The sequence below is a fragment of the Microcaecilia unicolor genome, chromosome 1 (genome assembly GCF_901765095.1).
Source record: "Microcaecilia unicolor chromosome 1, aMicUni1.1, whole genome shotgun sequence".
Classification (NCBI taxonomy): domain Eukaryota; kingdom Metazoa; phylum Chordata; class Amphibia; order Gymnophiona; family Siphonopidae; genus Microcaecilia; species Microcaecilia unicolor.
In genome coordinates, this window is record NC_044031.1 from 78,929,956 (window position 1) to 78,947,329 (window position 17,374).

Here is a 17,374-nt window from a genome sequence, read left to right on the forward strand (position 1 = left end):
GATAATGAAGTGTCCATTGAAAGCATCTTGAGTTTTTCTTTCGGAGATAATTGTTTAAGGCCCTTAGGTCTATGGTACAAAACTTAGATTGTGAGCCCACTAGGGACAGAGGAAATGCCTGCATATAATACATGAAAAACCCACTTTGGCTGTACCACAGAAAGGCAGTTCATAAAATCCATTACTCTTTACCCTTTCTCTGGGATCAAAAATATGTGGAATAAAATTCCCGTCCTATTTTTTGCAATGGCACAGGTTCACCTACATTGGTAGGAGACAGGATATCCCAAATCTAGTAACTCATGGAACATACTGAGAAACAGTATGCTTTCTAACGGATAATATGGAGAATATGGAGCAGTGTTCGCAACCTAGTCCTTAGAACACATATAGACCAGTCAGGCTTTCAGGATATCCACAATGAATATGTATGAGATATATCTACATACAATGGAGGTAGTACATAAGTACATAAGTAATGCCACACTGGGAAAAGACCAAGGTTCCATCAAGCCCAGCATCCTGTCCACGACAGCGGCCAATCCAGGCCAAGGGCACCTGGCGAGCTTCCCAAACGTACAAACATTCTATACATGTTATTCCTGGAATTGTGGATTTTTCCCAAGTCCATTTAGTAGTGGTTTATGGACTTGTTCTTTAGGAAACCGTCTAACCCCTTTTTAAACTCTGCTAAGCTAACCGCCTTCACCACATTCTCCGGCAACGAATTCCAGAGTTTAATTATGCGTTGGGTGAAGAAAGATTTTCTCCGATTTGTTTTAAATTTATTACACTGTAGTTTCATCGCATGCCCCCTAGTCCTAGTATTTTTGGAAAGCATGAACAGACGCTTCACATCCACCTGGTCCACTCCACTCATTAATTTATATACCTCTATCATGTCTCACCTCAGCCGTCTCTTCTCCAAGCTCCGAACACTACCTCCTAAATTGGGACAACAGATGCAGGAGCATATTAGACAAAATAGCACCATTACAAACAAGAACCTCACAAAGACACATCTTGATACCATGGTTTAACGAAGAACTGAAAAAATTAAAAACACAAGTTAGGAGATTTGAATGAGCATGGAAAAAATGAAAGATGAATACACACTTAACACATGGAAACAAATGCAAAGAAAATACAAATATACAATAAGACAAACCAAAAGGTCATACTACAAAAACAAAATAGGGCCAGACTACAAAGACACACAAACTTTTCCAACTTGTGAACAAACTACTTGACACCACACCGGTTACCACAACCAACACAGACACCCCATCAGCAGACAGCCTTGCTAAATACTTCAAAGAGAAAATTATAAAACTATGATTCACGTTACCACTTAATACCACCGACCACAAAAAATTCATTGACTGTCTGGACCCAATCCCCGATGAACACTCAGCAGACCGAATCTGGAAAACTTCGATCTACTGATAGACGAAACCGTCATCCAAGCAATCAACAGGTTCGCCAAATCACACTGCAAACTGGACATATGTCCCAACAACCTAATAAAATCCGCCCCTCAACGATTCATAACAGACCTCACTTCATACCTAAACTACATGTTACAACATGGACTCTTCCCTAAGGACAAATGGAAATATTCTACTCACCCCAATACCCAAAGATTCAAAGAAAAAAGCAAATGACATAACCAACTACCGCCCGGTAGCATCCATCCCTCTGGCAGTAAAACTAATGGAAAGTATGGTAACCAAGCAACTTACTGACTACTTAAACAAATTTTCAATACACATGAATCACAATCAGGATTTCGATCCAACCACAGCACCGAAACAGTACTAATCACTCTCCTAACCAAATTCAAACAAACAATTGCAACTGGCAACAGTGTACTTCTCCTACAATTCGACATGTCCAGTGTGTTCGACATGGTTAGCCATAAAATACTATTGAACATCCTAGAATACTTCGGGATTGGAGGAAGCGTACCGAGATGGATCAATGGCTTCCTAACCGCAAGAACATACCAAGTGATATCAAATTCGAATACATCATCACCATGGAATACATCATCACCATGGAAACCTGGTAAGCCTTTCCTCAGCTGAGAGGTGCCCACCTCTACCACCGGCTGCCTTTCAGGTGCTGTGGAGGACTTGCAGCTCATCTGCATATCCTTACAGCCTTCTCCGGGGTGACACCCAGGTCCACCCCAATCCACTCAGGGCCTCCGCTCTAGGTGCCCAGCGCTCCCACCAGGTGCTGTGGAGGACTTGCAGCCCTTCTGCATTTCCTCACAGCTGTATCCGGGGTGACTCCAGTTCCACCCCGATCTTCCCAGGGCCTTCTCTCCAAGTGCACAGAGTTTCCAGGTGCTTTTTGGCTAGGATCAGGCGACCCTCAGGGGGAGGAATGCTGGCTTCGGCCTAACCCCTGGTAAGCCTTTCCTCAGCTGAGAGGTACCCACCTCTACCACCGGCTGCCTTTCAGGTGCTGTGGAGGACTTGCAGCTCATCTGCATATCCTTACAGCCTTCTCCGGGGTGACACCCAGGTCCACCCCGATCCACTCAGGGCCTCCGCTCTAGGTGCCCAGCGCTCCCACCAGGGGCATTTTTCTCTTTGTATCTAATCTTTTTCCAGTTGCTAAAGTACCTTAATCGTTTATGGCCCCTATTCACATTCTCTTCCTAGCTCTGTCCCTTCCTAATCTTTTCCCTCACCCCCTACCTCTCTCCGCTACAGGAACTCACTTCCCATCCATTGTCTTCATCACCTCACCTTCTCTCCTACCCTCTTCCTCCCTCTTGGCTTTTAATCTCCGTCTCTTTCTTCCCTCCATTTTGCCTTCCCCATTCCACCTAAATACCTCTCGCCTTCGACGCCTTCGTGGCCACACCTCTCCTACTCTCCTCCTCTCTCTTTTACTCCTTCTCTTACTCTCAGCTGGTGACATCAATCCCAATCCTGGCCCTCCTCATCAACTATTATCCAAACTCTACAGATCTCACCGTGACCTCTCTAACCTCATCTCTATTCCTCTACTCCCCTCCTCTTCCCTGCCCTTCTCTTGCACCCTATGGAATGCCCGCTCTATCTGTAACAAACTCCCCTATATCCAGGACCTCTTTATCTCGCGTCACCTCCATCTGCTCGCCATAACAGAAACCTGGCTCTGCCCTGATGACTCTGCTTCAGTCGCAGCCCTGTGCCATGGCGGTTATCTATTTTCACATACTCCTCACCCTGCTGGCCGTGGGGGCGGTGTTGGACTACTTCTCTCTCCCTCCTCTAGATTTCAACCCCTTCTTCCACCTCAATCTCACTGTTTTTCCTCCTTTGAAGTCCACTCTATCCGCCTTTTCTCTCCTCTGCCTCTTCGAATAGCGGTCATTTATCGTCCCCCTGATAAGTCCCTTTCATCCTTTCTCAGTGACTTTGACGCCCGGCTTGCCTTCTTCCATGATCCTTCCTCCCCCTCTCTCATCCTTGGTGACTTTAATATTCCTGCTAATGATCCTTCCAACTCTTATATTTCCAAGTTACTCGCTTTAACGTCGTCCTTTAATCTCCAACTATGCTCCACCTCCCCCACTCATCAAAATGGTCACTGTCTTGATCTCATCTTCTCCTCCAACTGTTCACCTTCTAGTTTCCTTGCCTCTGATCATCCCTTCTCTGATCACCATCTTATAACTTTCACACTTAAATCTCCTCCCTCCCAGTCCCGTCCTATTTTATCTAATTTATCTAGGAATCTTCACGATATTGACCCTTCATCTCTATCCTCCCATGTTTCAAACCTCCTCTCTACTGTGGCACCATCCACGTCTGTCAACGAGGCTGTTTCTTCTTACAACAATACTCTATCCTCTGCCTTAGACACTCTTGCACCTTTGATGACCCGCCCTGTAAGGCGTACAAAACCCCAACCTTGGCTGACTTCTAATATCCGCTACCTACGTTCCTGTACCTGCTCCGCCGAACGCCTCTGGCGGAAATCTCGGGCCCTTGCTGATTTCTTACACTTTAAGTTCATTCTGACCTCCTTCCAATCTGCTCTTTTACGTGCCAAACAGGATTATTATATCCAACTGACCAACTCTCTTGGCTCTAATCCTCGACTTCTCTTCACCACATTGAACTCTCTCCTCAAGGTGCCCCCTCCCCCAACTCCCCCTTCATTATCTCCTCAGACCCTTGCTGAATTCTTTCATAACAAGGTTCAAAAGATAAACCTTGCTTTCTCTACCTCACCAGCTCTCCCTCCACTAGTCCGTTCCCCTCTCTCTCCTTCCCCTCATTCCCTTTCCTCCTTTCCTGAAGTTACTATTGAGGAAACTACACTTCTCCTTTCTTCCTCAAAATGTACCACCTGTTCCTCTGATCCCATTCCCACCCACCTTCTTAATGCCATCTCTCCTACTCTTATTCCTTTTATCTGTCACATTCTCAACCTCTCACTTTCCACTGCGACTGTCCCTGCTGCCTTTAAACATGCTGTGGTCACACCTCTCCTTAAGAAGTCTTCACTAGACCCTACTTGTCCCTCTAATTACCGACCCATCTCCCTCCTTCCTTTTCTCTCCAAATTACTTGAGCGTGCTGTTCACCGCTGCTGCCTTGATTTTCTCTCCTCACATGCTATTCTTGACCCATTACAATCTGGTTTTCGCCCTCTCCACTCAACCGAAACTGCGCTTACTAAAGTCTCCAATGACCTATTACTGGCTAAATCCAGAGGTCAATATTCCATCCTCATTCTTCTTGATCTTTCCGCTGCTTTTGACACTGTCGATCACAGCATACTTCTCGATACCCTGTCCTCACTTGGATTCCAGGGCTCTGTCCTTTCCTGGTTCTCTTCCTACCTCTCCCTCCGCACCTTTAGTGTTCACTCTGGTGGATCCTCTTCTACTTCTATCCCTCTGCCTGTCGGCGTACCTCAGGGTTCTGTTCTTGGTCCCCTCCTCTTTTCTATCTACACTTCTTCCCTTGGTTCATTAATCTCATCCCATGGCTTTTCCTACCATCTCTATGCTGATGATTCCCAAATCTACCTTTCTACCCCTGATATCTCACCTTGCATCCAAACCAAAGTTTCAGCGTGCTTGTCTGACATTGCTGCCTGGATGTCTCAACGCCACCTGAAATTAAATATGACCAAAACCGAGCTTCTCATTTTTCCCCCCCAAACCCACCTCCCTGCTCCCCCCGTTTTCTATTTCTGTTGATGGCTCTCTCATTCTCCCTGTCTCCTCAGTTCGAAACCTTGGGGTCATCTTTGACTCTTCTCTCTCCTTCTCTGCTCATATCCAGCAGACCGCCAAGACCTGTCGTTTCTTTCTTTACAACATCCGTAAAATCCGCCCCTTTCTTTCCGAGCACTCTACCAAAACCCTCATCCACACCCTTGTCACCTCTCATTTAGACTACTGCAATCTGCTTCTTGCTGGCCTCCCACTTAGTCACCTCTCCCCTCTCCAGTCGGTTCAAAACTCTGCTGCCCGTCTCATCTTCCGCCAGGGTCGCTTTACTCATACTACCCCTCTCCTCAAAACCCTTCACTGGCTCCCTATCCGTTTTCGCATCCTGTTCAAACTTCTTCTACTAACCTATAAATGTATTCACTCTGCTGCTCCCCAGTATCTCTCCACACTCGTCCTTCCCTACACCCCTTCCCGTGCACTCTGCTCCATGGATAAATCCTTCTTATCTGTTCCCTTCTCCACTACTGCCAACTCCAGACTTCGCGCCTTCTGTCTCGCTGCACCCTACGCCTGGAATAAACTTCCTGAGCCCCTACGTCTTGCCCCATCCTTGGCCACCTTTAAATCTAGACTGAAAACCCACCTCTTTAACATTGCTTTTGACTCGTAACCACTTGTAACCACTCGCCTCCACCTACCCTCCTCTCTTCCTTCCCGTTCACATTAATTGATTTGATTTGCTTACTTTATTTATTTTTTGTCTATTAGATTGTAAGCTCTTTGAGCAGGGACTGTCTTTCTTCTATGTTTGTGCAGCGCTGCGTATGCCTTGTAGCGCTATAGAAATGCTAAATAGTAGTAGTAGTAGTAGTAATGCGGAGTACCCCAAGGATCACCGCTCTCACCAACCCGTTTCAACCTAAAGATGACACCCCTAGCCAAATCACTATCCAACCAAGGCCTCAATCCTTACATCTACGCAGATGATGTCACGATCTACATCCTGTTCAAACATGATCTAACAGAAATCACAAATGAAATCAAACACAGCCTCCAAATAATGAATTCATGGGCGGATGCATTCCAACTAAAGCTCAACGCAGAAAAAACACAATGTCTCATCCTCTCATCACAGTATAACATGAACAAACCCACCACTATAAACACCCCAGACTTCACCCTTCCTGTTTTAGACAGCCTGAAAATTCTCGGAGTTACAATTGAAAGAAATCTCACGCTAGAAAGCCATGTGAAAAATACAACAAAGAAAATGTTCCATTCAATGTGGAAACTCAAAAGAGTAAAACCTTTCTTCCCAAGGGAAATATTCCACAGCCTGGTACAATCAATGGTGCTAAGCCACCTAGATTACTGTATTGCCATCTATGCCGGATGCAAAGAACAAATCATTAAGAAACTTCAAACTGCCCAAATCACAGCAGCCAGACTCTGACCCAATGTTATACTCAATCCCTCATCTTCTTCCCTCCATCCTTTACCATTTCCCTCCCATTCTCCTTCCCTTTCACCTATCATATCCTGGTCTACCTTCCCTATTCTAGTTCATTACGTTCTTTTCACATATCCTTTGTAATGCCTTTCATAATGTAAGTAGTTATGATCATCACAATTTATAATACTGTTCCTACATTTCCTTGTTTTTACTGTATTCTTTACCATGTAAGATGCTTTCTTTTACTATGTAAGCCGCACTGGACCTGCTGTATGTGGGAAACAGCAGGGTACAAATGTAATAAATAATAATAATAATAATAATATTTGGAAAAGCGAAATACGAAAGCGCCAAACCCCTAAGAGACAAACTACACTGGCTCCCACTAAAAGAATGAATTGCGTTCAAAATTTGCACCCTGGTCCATAAAATCATTCACGGCGAGGCCCCGGTCTATATGTCAGACCTCATAGACTTACCAACCAGGAACACAAAAAGGTCAGTATGCACATTCTTGAATCTCCACTACGCTAGTTGCAAAGGACTTAAATATAAATCAACATATGCATCTAGCTTCTCCTACATTAGCATGCATTAGTGGAGGAATGGCCTAGTGGTTAGGGTGGTGGACTCTGGCACTGGGGAACTGAGTTTGATTCCCACTTCAGGCACAGGCAGTTCCTTGTGACTCTGGGCAAGTCACTTAGCCCTCCATTGCCCCAGGTACAAATAAGTACCTATATATGTAAGCCGCATTGAGCCTGCCACGAGTGGGAAAGCGCAGGGTACAAATGTAAAAAAAAACCTATGAAACACACTACCAAATGTCATAAAAACAATGCACGACCTAACAATCTTCTGAAAATTACTAAAAACCAACCTGTTCAAAAAGACATACCACAATGATCCATCCTAAATACTAGATGACGAAACTCTACCAGAACTAGACAAAACCAAACTCTCTACACTTGACTGCTTCATTCACTCTGTCACTACCACTTTATTTCTCACGCCAGAAATGAACTGATTGTCTAACTTACTTTATAATTTACTCTATCATTTATGAACTTTAATGCAATACCACTTTGTATTTCTCATTCCAGAAATGGCGATCACCATTACGGCGTAATGTAAGCCACATTGAACCTGCAAAAAGGTTGGAAAATGTGGGATACTAATGCAACAAATAAATTCCTCTGTTTTGCGTAGTCTTTCCTCTCCCCTTCCCAACGTAGGAATTACTTCAGAAAAAGCCACAGTCCAAACCAAAGATTTTAGTCCCTCCCCAAACTTCTGGAACGCTCTCTGTGCTGTAAACTTGCTATTGTTGGCCAGATCATTTGTCCCCAGGTGAATTACAACATCAGCATTAGAAGCCTCACTCTCTTCTCAGATGACTTTCAGTATTTGGTCTGTACTTCTTGTAGCTGAAGATCCTGGAAGATATTCCACTACGTTGGAACCTCTGAACTGTGCTCCTAAGTTAATGCCTCTGATAATGGAGTCTCCGAGCAGTAATAATTTTCTGCTTTTCACAATTCTGTCATTAGTTGGGGGATGTTTCTGGGGTCGTGCTATTTTCATTGCCTCTGGTTCTACCACAGTACTTCTTTTTTCGCTATCATAATGATGCAACGCTGCAAAAGAATTTGACAGGGGCAAAGCTTGGAAAGGCGAGTGTTTCTGTGTCACAGATCTTAGTCTACCAGAGCCTACTGTGACCCATCTATTCCACTGATGTTTCATTCTCGGAGGCAATGGTGGTGGTATATGGTGTATGCATATCTCCAGCATCAAGGCATGAACATTTACACCAACTCAATGGCTGGTGAAAGTGCTTGCACCTATGCGCATATGCATGAATATACCCCGTTATGCTAGTATTCGATTATGGAAAGTAGGTACCTACTTTCCTTTATTGAATGGTAATATATAAAGGTGCACTGCTATAGAACTGCCCTCCACATGTCATGTGTACAAGATGGTTCTTATATTTCTCATCCTGAACCATTAGCAAATTAAATTTACTTGGATCTTCTTCAGATAAGTGAATTTGTGTGCCTCTTTCAGACCATGGGAATTAGCTGGGCTGCCTCCTGTAGTCGGCGCTGAGCCTGGATATTCAATGCCAGGCTATTTCCATGACCGGCATTGACTATCCAGATTCTTTTTGAGCGGGTTAAACTTAACGGCCAAGTTGATATTCAGCGCTGGCTGGTTAAGCTTAAATTGGCCAAAGATAGGCCTGCTATTTCAGTGGCCTAATTTCGGCATCAAACTTGGCTGATGTTCGCGGATAACTGGCTATATTGTGTGATTAAGCTATCTCCCACTGAATATTTGTGGATAGCCAGTTAAGAGCTATTTAACCTGTCTGGTTACATAGCACTGAATATCAGGTGGTATATACACAAACAAAATAAGTTTGTTACTTCAGTGTATAAGTGGCACCCTTTACATGTATAAGAGGCAAATTTTGTAAACCTGCACATTCGGGTGGAGTTGATTAATGTGCTGTCCTCCAAACATCTAACATTTTGCAAAGCAAGGTGGTTCCAAATGCAAGAGGTGAGCACATTTCTCCCCTCAAGCAGTCCTTCAAACTGCTGCTGCGAATGAAAAAATAGCTGAAGAATGCATGTCATGAAGTAGGTATAAATGCAGACTGGGAAATTTTCCAAGGTATACAGGTAGAGCAGTTCTAAAATATGGAAAATATGTATTTGAAGGATTGACTAAATCATGCACAGAACATGCCTGCTTTAAATCTCTGTATGCTGTTGCGTATAGAGTGGCTAAACATAGGTATATGATGGGGATTTGCAATCGTTAGCATAAATATAATTCAAACCAAAGATTGTTTTCTCTAGTATAAGCTGATTTTAACATGTAAATCCATCATTTACATGTAGCAAAGGCACGAAAGGTTTCTAAAATGTACCCCATTATCACTAAAATAGACAATGTGAAATCAAAAGGTAAAGAAATCTCGGAACATATATGGCTTAAGACAAAAAAGGGATCAGCAGTCAGAAAGAGATCACAGCAAGCTGTGGTTTGCCAATAGAAAGGTTGTAAAACATAGAAAACCTTAAAATAAAACAAACAAACAAACAAACAAACAAAAAAACCTCATGAAGTACTATTGGAAGAAAAAGTAGGTACCGACATGCTTCACCAAAAAATTAAAGGAAATAGATCCAAAGCAATGCGGTAACCCATTGTTCTTGGCAGGAAAAGAGGAGGCCATTTTCAACATGACATTTAAATTCGACTTTGGATGTTTTGCTCAAAACATTCAAATTCAAGTAGTGAATACAACGATTTTTGAAACAGCAAAACATTTAACTTTTTGTTTCAAAAATGGTCATTTGCTAGACGTTGCTGTACTCAGTGCATCTATCTTCTTGGACCATTTTTGAAAAAAAAAAAAAACAAGTGAAAAACACACAACATCAAGCCATTGGCATGTAGGAGGAGCCAGCATTCTTAGTAGACCAGCCACACAGACATCCCAGCATAGCAGTCGGGCACCCTAGGGGGTACTGCAGTGGACTTCACATAAAAAGTTTCAGGTACACATCTCACCATCATTGACTCTTTATATTGTATAGGGAGCCCTCCAAAACCCACCAAAAACGTATTGTACCTAACTACACACTACTACAATAGCCCTTATGTCTGCAGGTGTGACATATGTGGTAACAGTAGGTTTTTGGTGGGTTTTGGGAGATGCCACTTTCCACCACAAGTGTAACAGAGTGGATTATGGGCCTCGGTCCTCTTCTCCACAGTGTACTGCAAAGACCATTAGGCTACTCCAGGGAACTGCTTGCTGCTCTAATAGGCCTGGACATAACATCCGAGGCTGTCATAGAGGCTGGTATGTACTACTTCTTTCATATCTTTGGAGGCTGAAAGGGGTGGGGTCAGTGACCACTGGGGGAGTAAGGGGAGGGGGGTCATTCTTTTAGGCCTCCAGTGGTCATCTGGTCATTTAGAGCACTTTTTTGTGGCTGAGTCATTATTAAAACAGGTCTAGTTCAAAACGTCTTAGTTTTAGTCCCACCCTTAACACGACCTCAACATGCCCCCTTGTGATTTAAATGAACTGTGGATGAACAGCATAGAAAAATGTTTAGAAAATGGGTTTCGAAAATAGTGATTTGAATGTTTTGGCAAGCAAAATGTCCAAATGCTGCTTTATGTCACTTTTTAAATGTTTTTCTCTTTCGAAAATGAGCCCCAAACTGAGGAACATTACGTGGTTATGGAGACATAGAATTAACCTACAGGTTTTCCTAGATGGCTCTGAAAATCTGTCTTATGTACTCTGGACAGAGCAGAGACCGAGATGAGATGTACAGATGTACTTAGTATAACACATGCATACACAAGTAGAAGACAGTTCTATAACTGGGAACATCTATTTAGGTGCCCTGAGGCCTCATGGTAGATGAGTATTCTATTAATGGACCCTAGGTGCCTAGGTTGTGGCTGTAAGTGTAAGTGTAGGGCCTAAATGAGGAAGGGATGCACATAAGTTAAGGTAGTTAAAAACTAGCTCTCTTCCTCCTGATATGGGCAAAATTGTTCTCACTCCACTACTGAAGGGATCTGGACTAGAAGTAACATCACCTGCAAACTTCCATCCAGTGGCAAGCATACCCCTTTTTACTAAAGCATTAGAAACCTACATTAGTAAACAACTCTTCTATCTGGAAAAAATTTCTTTTTTACACTGGCCACAATTTGGCTTCAGATCATTACATAGTACGGAAACATTACTGCTAGTTCTAACTACATATGACAAACAATACCTATGCTAAGGCGACCAAGTAATTCTTCTCCAATTCAATATATCGGTGGCGTTCAATGCAGTTGACCACACATTGCTACTCGAACGCATGGATCAGATAGGAATAACAGGGGCTGTGTTCAAATGGTTCAGTGAATTCCTTTCAAATCAATGCTAATCTGTCAAGCAACAACCAACTTTCCAACTACTGGTCTACTAACTGCGGGGTCCTGAAGGGATCTCCTCCCTCACCAAACCTGTTCAACCTCTTTATGTCATCCCTTGCCTCAATACAGCTGGGACTTAATTTTTCCCCCTAAATCCACCTCCCCTCTTCCCCCATTCTCTATCTCTGTTAATGGCTCTCATATCTTCCCTGTCTCCTCGGCTCGTAACCTTGGAGTCATCTTTGATTCCTCTCTCTTTTTCTCTGCGCATATTCAACAAATCGCCAAAACCTGTTTATCTACAACATTAGCAAGATCTGCCCCTTCCTTTCTGAATACGCTACCAGAACCCTTATCCAAACCCTTGTCACCTCTCATTTGGATTATTGCAATTTACTTCTCACTGGTCTTCCTCTCAGCCATCTCTCTCCTCTCCAGTTTGTCCAAAATTCTGCAGCACGACTTATTTTTCGCCAAAATCGTTATACCCACACTAGCCCACTCCTCAAGTCACTTCACTGGCTCCCCGTCCGCTTCCGCATACAATTCAAACTTCTCTTACTGACCTTTAAGTGCATCCATTCTGCAGCTCCCCATTACCTCTCCACTCTCATGTCTCCCTACATTCCTCCCCGTGATCTCCGCTCACTGGACAAATCTCTCTTGTCGTCCCCCTTCTACTCCACTGCTAACTCCAGGCTTCGTTCCTTTTCCCTCGTGGCTCCTTATGCCTGGAATAAACTTCCTGAGCCTGTACATCTAGCTTCATCTCTACCTGTTTTCAAATCTATGCTGAAAACCCAACTTTCACCACTGCTTTTGGCTCCTAGCTACTACTCAATTGGCTCCCCTTGTTCCTTCTCACTCAGTACTCCTTCGCCCTTAATTGTCTTGTCTGTCTGTATTATTTTTAGATTGTAAGCTCTATTGAGCAGGGACTGTCTCTCTATGTCAGGTGTTCAGCGCTGCGTGCATCTGGTAGCGCTATACAAATGTTAATAATAATAATAATAATAATATCCTATGCAGATGACATCCTGCTTCTCTTACCAGTAACAGCACCAAACAAAGATCCAACTCAGTCTGTAGCGAATGGTATGACTGCAGTTAGCATCTGGGCCCTGACCAATAAACTGAAACTGAATGCACAAAAAACCAAGGTCCTGTGGTTCCAAAATCAGGGAGTTGAGGTCCCATCATCAATATCTTTGTTCAATGGTCAAAGCTTTGCAGTCAAATATGAAACCAGCATATTGGGAGTCTTGCTTGATTCTTCACTCACCATCTCTTCCCATATTAATCAGCTATGGAAGAAAACACTATTCAAAGTGAGACAGCTACGTCTAGTCAGACCATTCTTCAACCAAAAAGCCTTTACACTACTAGTCCAAATGTTAGTCCTACCTCACTTGGATTACTGTAGCATTCTATATCTTGGTATTAAGTGTCAATATCAGAAAAAAACTGCAAATCAAACAGAATACAGCTACAAGACTAATATACAGATTGAATAGATATAGAGGAGGAGTGGCCTAGTGGTTAGGGTGGTGGACTTAGGTCCTGGGGAACTGAGTTCGATTCCCACTTCAGGCACAGGCAGCTCCTTGTGACTCTGGGCAAGTCACTTAACCCTCTATTGCCCCAGGTACAAATAAGTTCCTGTATACAATATGTAAGCCGCATTGAGCCTACCATGAGTGGGAAAGCGCAGGGTACAAAAAAAATATATATATACTAGTGTTTCAACTCAAAAAACTGCACTGGCTTCCCATAGCAGAAAGACTCAGGTTCAAAGCTGCTAGTTTAGTTTTTCAAACCTCATTGGGTTCACCTCTGAACAGCTGACTAAGATCGTTTCGATATATCTGGTCCAGTCTAACAGACTGAAACAACAACTTATCTCTTATCTTCCTGTGAAGTTTTAGCAATAAACAGTATAAGAGATAAGGGTTTTTTATGCCAATGAAGAAAATGGACCCATGTTATTTCCTCTATACCCTATTCCAAAAAAATATATAGGGTGGAGGATGGGGTACAGAGGCTTTTTCCCTTTCTCATTAATTATTCTGTTGCACTTCACAGGTATATAGTACTATACAAAGTATCTTGCAATTTATTTAAGAGAGATTATTTGTACTTCTATATACTTTGATACTCTCTTATCCCTTTTGTTGAGTACTAGTATTCTAAACATTTACCTGTGTAAGACATGTGTAAATGTAGGCACCTAGGCGGTTACAAAAATGCCCTTCACAAGTACATGCGCATATTTATTGCTGCCTCAGTGCAAAATTAAACTTGTGCAAATACATGTATGCTATTGGGGACTATAGTAGACATCTATTTTGTAAAGGCACTTATTTTGTCTTTATACAATAGGAATATTTCTTGAAATTGTTATAGAATTCCCCCCCCCCCCCCCCATGACTGTATATAAGGCAACAGACACCCTAACAACTATCTGAAGAAAACACAGATTCAGGAGCAGCAAAACATCTTTTTGGTTGGAGGAGGCAAGCAAATCATTCTCCAGCCTAACCCGCAAGCTCTCTGGTGGTGGATGTTGTGTTAGGCGAAATATTGGTGAGGCCATGATTCTGTGGCTCTGAAGACTTTTTTGACTTTGTTACTGTTGGTACACAGAAGTTTCTATTGATTTTTGGACAGGTTCACATTTCTAAACAAAAAAATTCCAGGATATTAGAAAGGAAATGACACATTTGTAAAAAAATGACCTGTAAATTCCAGCATTTTGTTCTACCTAAAACATACTTTTCTCAACTGTTGCACCCTTTTAAAATACTTCGTTGAAAAGAATATAGCAACAAAGAGGCTGGTAACACCTTACAGACTAACCAATTTAATGAGGCATGAGCTTTCCAAGGCAACAAATTTTATATAGCTATTTACTGTTATTCATTATGTAGGAATGTACAGTATCTTATGGTTTACATACGTTTGCATTATATTGTTACTATGTATGTTCACATAGGTGATAAATAAGTTGAACTAAATAAATGAATAGAAAGGTTAGTTCATCATATATTAGGGGGTCCTTATTTGACAGTTGTAATACTATAAGACTACAACTAGGGGTCAGGCACTATCATTTTAACAATGGCAGCTGTAGGAGCAGAAGCAAATGGAGATTGCTCTTGTGCCTCTGTTGTCCCTCAGACTCCTCAGGTGAGACTGCTCCTAGGGAGTGGGTGAGGAGCATAGAGGCAGGGCAGGCTGTCAATATTTTGAGTTTTAAGGGGTAGGGCTTCAACAAGCAGGGGTTTTTGTCTTAACACTTATGCTCAGAGTTAGGGCTAGCAGTTTAGGATCAGGATGCCCATTAAAAGCTGAGCTGCCATAGTGTGAAGGATGCTTTTTTCTTTTGTGCTTTACAAAAAATAAATACAGTTTTTGAGTAGTAGATATTTTCTTTTTTACCTTTTTGAAGCACTCATTTTTCTTTACATGATTGCACTGCAATGGTTCATTAATGAGAAACTGAAAACGAAAACCTTCATGAAACTTTGCATGAGAGTTTACTACAGGACTGGCCCCTTTTGTGAAAAGTTTTCACAAAAGGGATTCCCCATGTTAAACATCAAAACACCACCTGCATATTTGATGTTTTTGTTCATCTGTTGGCAGTGTGGCACCATTTTATGTAGAAAACCTTTGTGATGAAATACTGCGCTTTAGTAAATAACCCCCTCTGTGATTCACATGGTGTCTTTGGGGGCTGGCTGCAGATTTCATTTACCAAACAACAAATAACACAGTTCTCCAAGTTCTGCAAATAACCTGAAGATGAAAAATAATAGCAAACAACCGGTTTCATTACATTTTCCAAAATGTTCCACCATTTTGTTTTAATGGCAAGAATTAAAGAGCTAAAGAAAAGGTAGTAATTCCATAACTCATCTTTTCAAAAGTGGACCTTAGGAACCTTTGATGGAAACCAATACTTGCCTGCAATGAACAATTATGGGACACGAGCGGCCTCTGTAGCACTTGTTTACTTTTCTGTAATAAAACAGAACAGGAAATCAATGAGATGATACCCTTTGCTCTGACCCAAACTGTGAAGAACCATTACCAGCCAGCACAGACTATACAACCACCCCGATGATCAGTGATTGGCTGCAATTTAAAAAAATACAAAGCAGAGTTCTTTTCTCTCATTTAGTTTAGTGACAGTATTTAATGTTATGATGGGCACCAAATGAAAATTAAGAAAAATAACCTTACTTTGGGCATTCAGATGAAATAATACACCACATAGTAAGATTGGGTTAACACTTCTGTTTCAGAACAATGATTTAACTACTTACCATTTCTACAGGCACATATAAAAGAGAAAGTCTCTGTTCCACAGAGCTCACAATCTTGTCAAAATAAACATACATGACAAGCAAGAGATTCCAGTAGAAAAATAAGGGCTGACATTCAGCCTGTGGTGGTAAGCAGCTTGTAAGTCACTAATCTCAGATATTCAATGGCATTGAATATCTGGGTATGTGTGGACACCTGGCTGATATTCAGACTGCTGTCCAGTTAACTGGGTGCATAAAGTTAGGACAGTCTTTCAGCTGTCCTAATGTCATCCACTTACGCAGTCAGTTAGCAGACTGAATATCGGCTAACCAACTAAGGTGTGGGTCTGCCCATACTCTGTCCCTGAACTGCCCCTAACCGAGGCAGTTAGGGGATGGTGAGTTAAGTGCTGCTAAATATTGGTGGATGGCCAGCTCAGTGAGGCTTACTGCCTGGTTAAACCCCTTTGAATATTGACCCCTATATGTTTAGTTCCAAATCTGAAACCTTGGTATTGGGATTTATGATTCAATAAATGGAACATCACTTACTATAGATTGCCTAGCTATTCTGATCTCGCAGGTCGAATCCATTCCATAGCCGATACCAACCAAAATTGTTCTTACCTTCAAGCCAATTTTTCAGTTTATAAATTCTGAAGCTGAACCATAGGGAGGGTAATTCTCAGTGGCTGTGGACTGGGTACAAACCCATGGCTATGAAGCTGATTTTCAAAGGGAAACTCCCTTACAAAGCATTCTTTTGAAAATCCCACAGCTACTAGTGCCATGGGGGGGGGGGGGGGGGGGTATTTCTAGATGAAATTCTGGTATGTAATTCAGCAGACCTCCCGCTCCCACCCCAGCACCACTCCTTTCCCCCCCATTTACCCATGGAAATCCATTTAAAAATTGCCTCCTAAGTTGCTGCCTCAATTAAAGCCTGCAAGGCCTTACATCTTTGTCTTCACAGAAAAAAGATAGATTGTATTAGTAAACATAATCATGACTTTCATTCAAAGGATGTCTTGTATGGTCAAAATATCAGGAAATCTGTAAGCATATATATGCCTGTCACACACAAAGGGGTCCTTTTACTAAGGCATGCTAACAGATTTAGGGTCCTGTTTACTAAGCTGCACTAAAGGCGAGCTAGTATTTTTAGTGCATGCTAACTGTGTAGATGCATCTACACAGTTAGCACACGCTAAAAACACTAGTGCACCTTAGTAAACAGGGCCCTTAGTGTGCACTAATGATTAGCCTGTGCTAAATGATAAAATGCCCATAGGAATATAATGATCCAGCTTAGTAAAAAGACTCCATAGATAGCTATGTATGAATGAATGTTTTTATAATTGATCCTTGAAAGGCTGACACTTTGCTTACCAGCATGCACTCTCATACCTAAAATGATTAAAATTATAACAGTAACTATCTTTGGTTACCAGGAGGCTG

At 42.3% G+C, this 17,374-nt stretch overlaps 1 protein-coding gene across 1 annotated transcript in view; it reads right to left on the bottom strand.

Annotated features, from left to right (window-relative positions):
* PTPRN2 (protein tyrosine phosphatase receptor type N2) overlaps positions 1 to 17,374 on the bottom strand; it is a 1,688,755-nt gene that overhangs the window by 104,069 nt on the left and 1,567,312 nt on the right. The window contains 1 exon segment of the mRNA XM_030198706.1: positions 15,573 to 15,626. Within this exon segment, the coding sequence (XP_030054566.1) occupies positions 15,573 to 15,626 (54 nt within the window).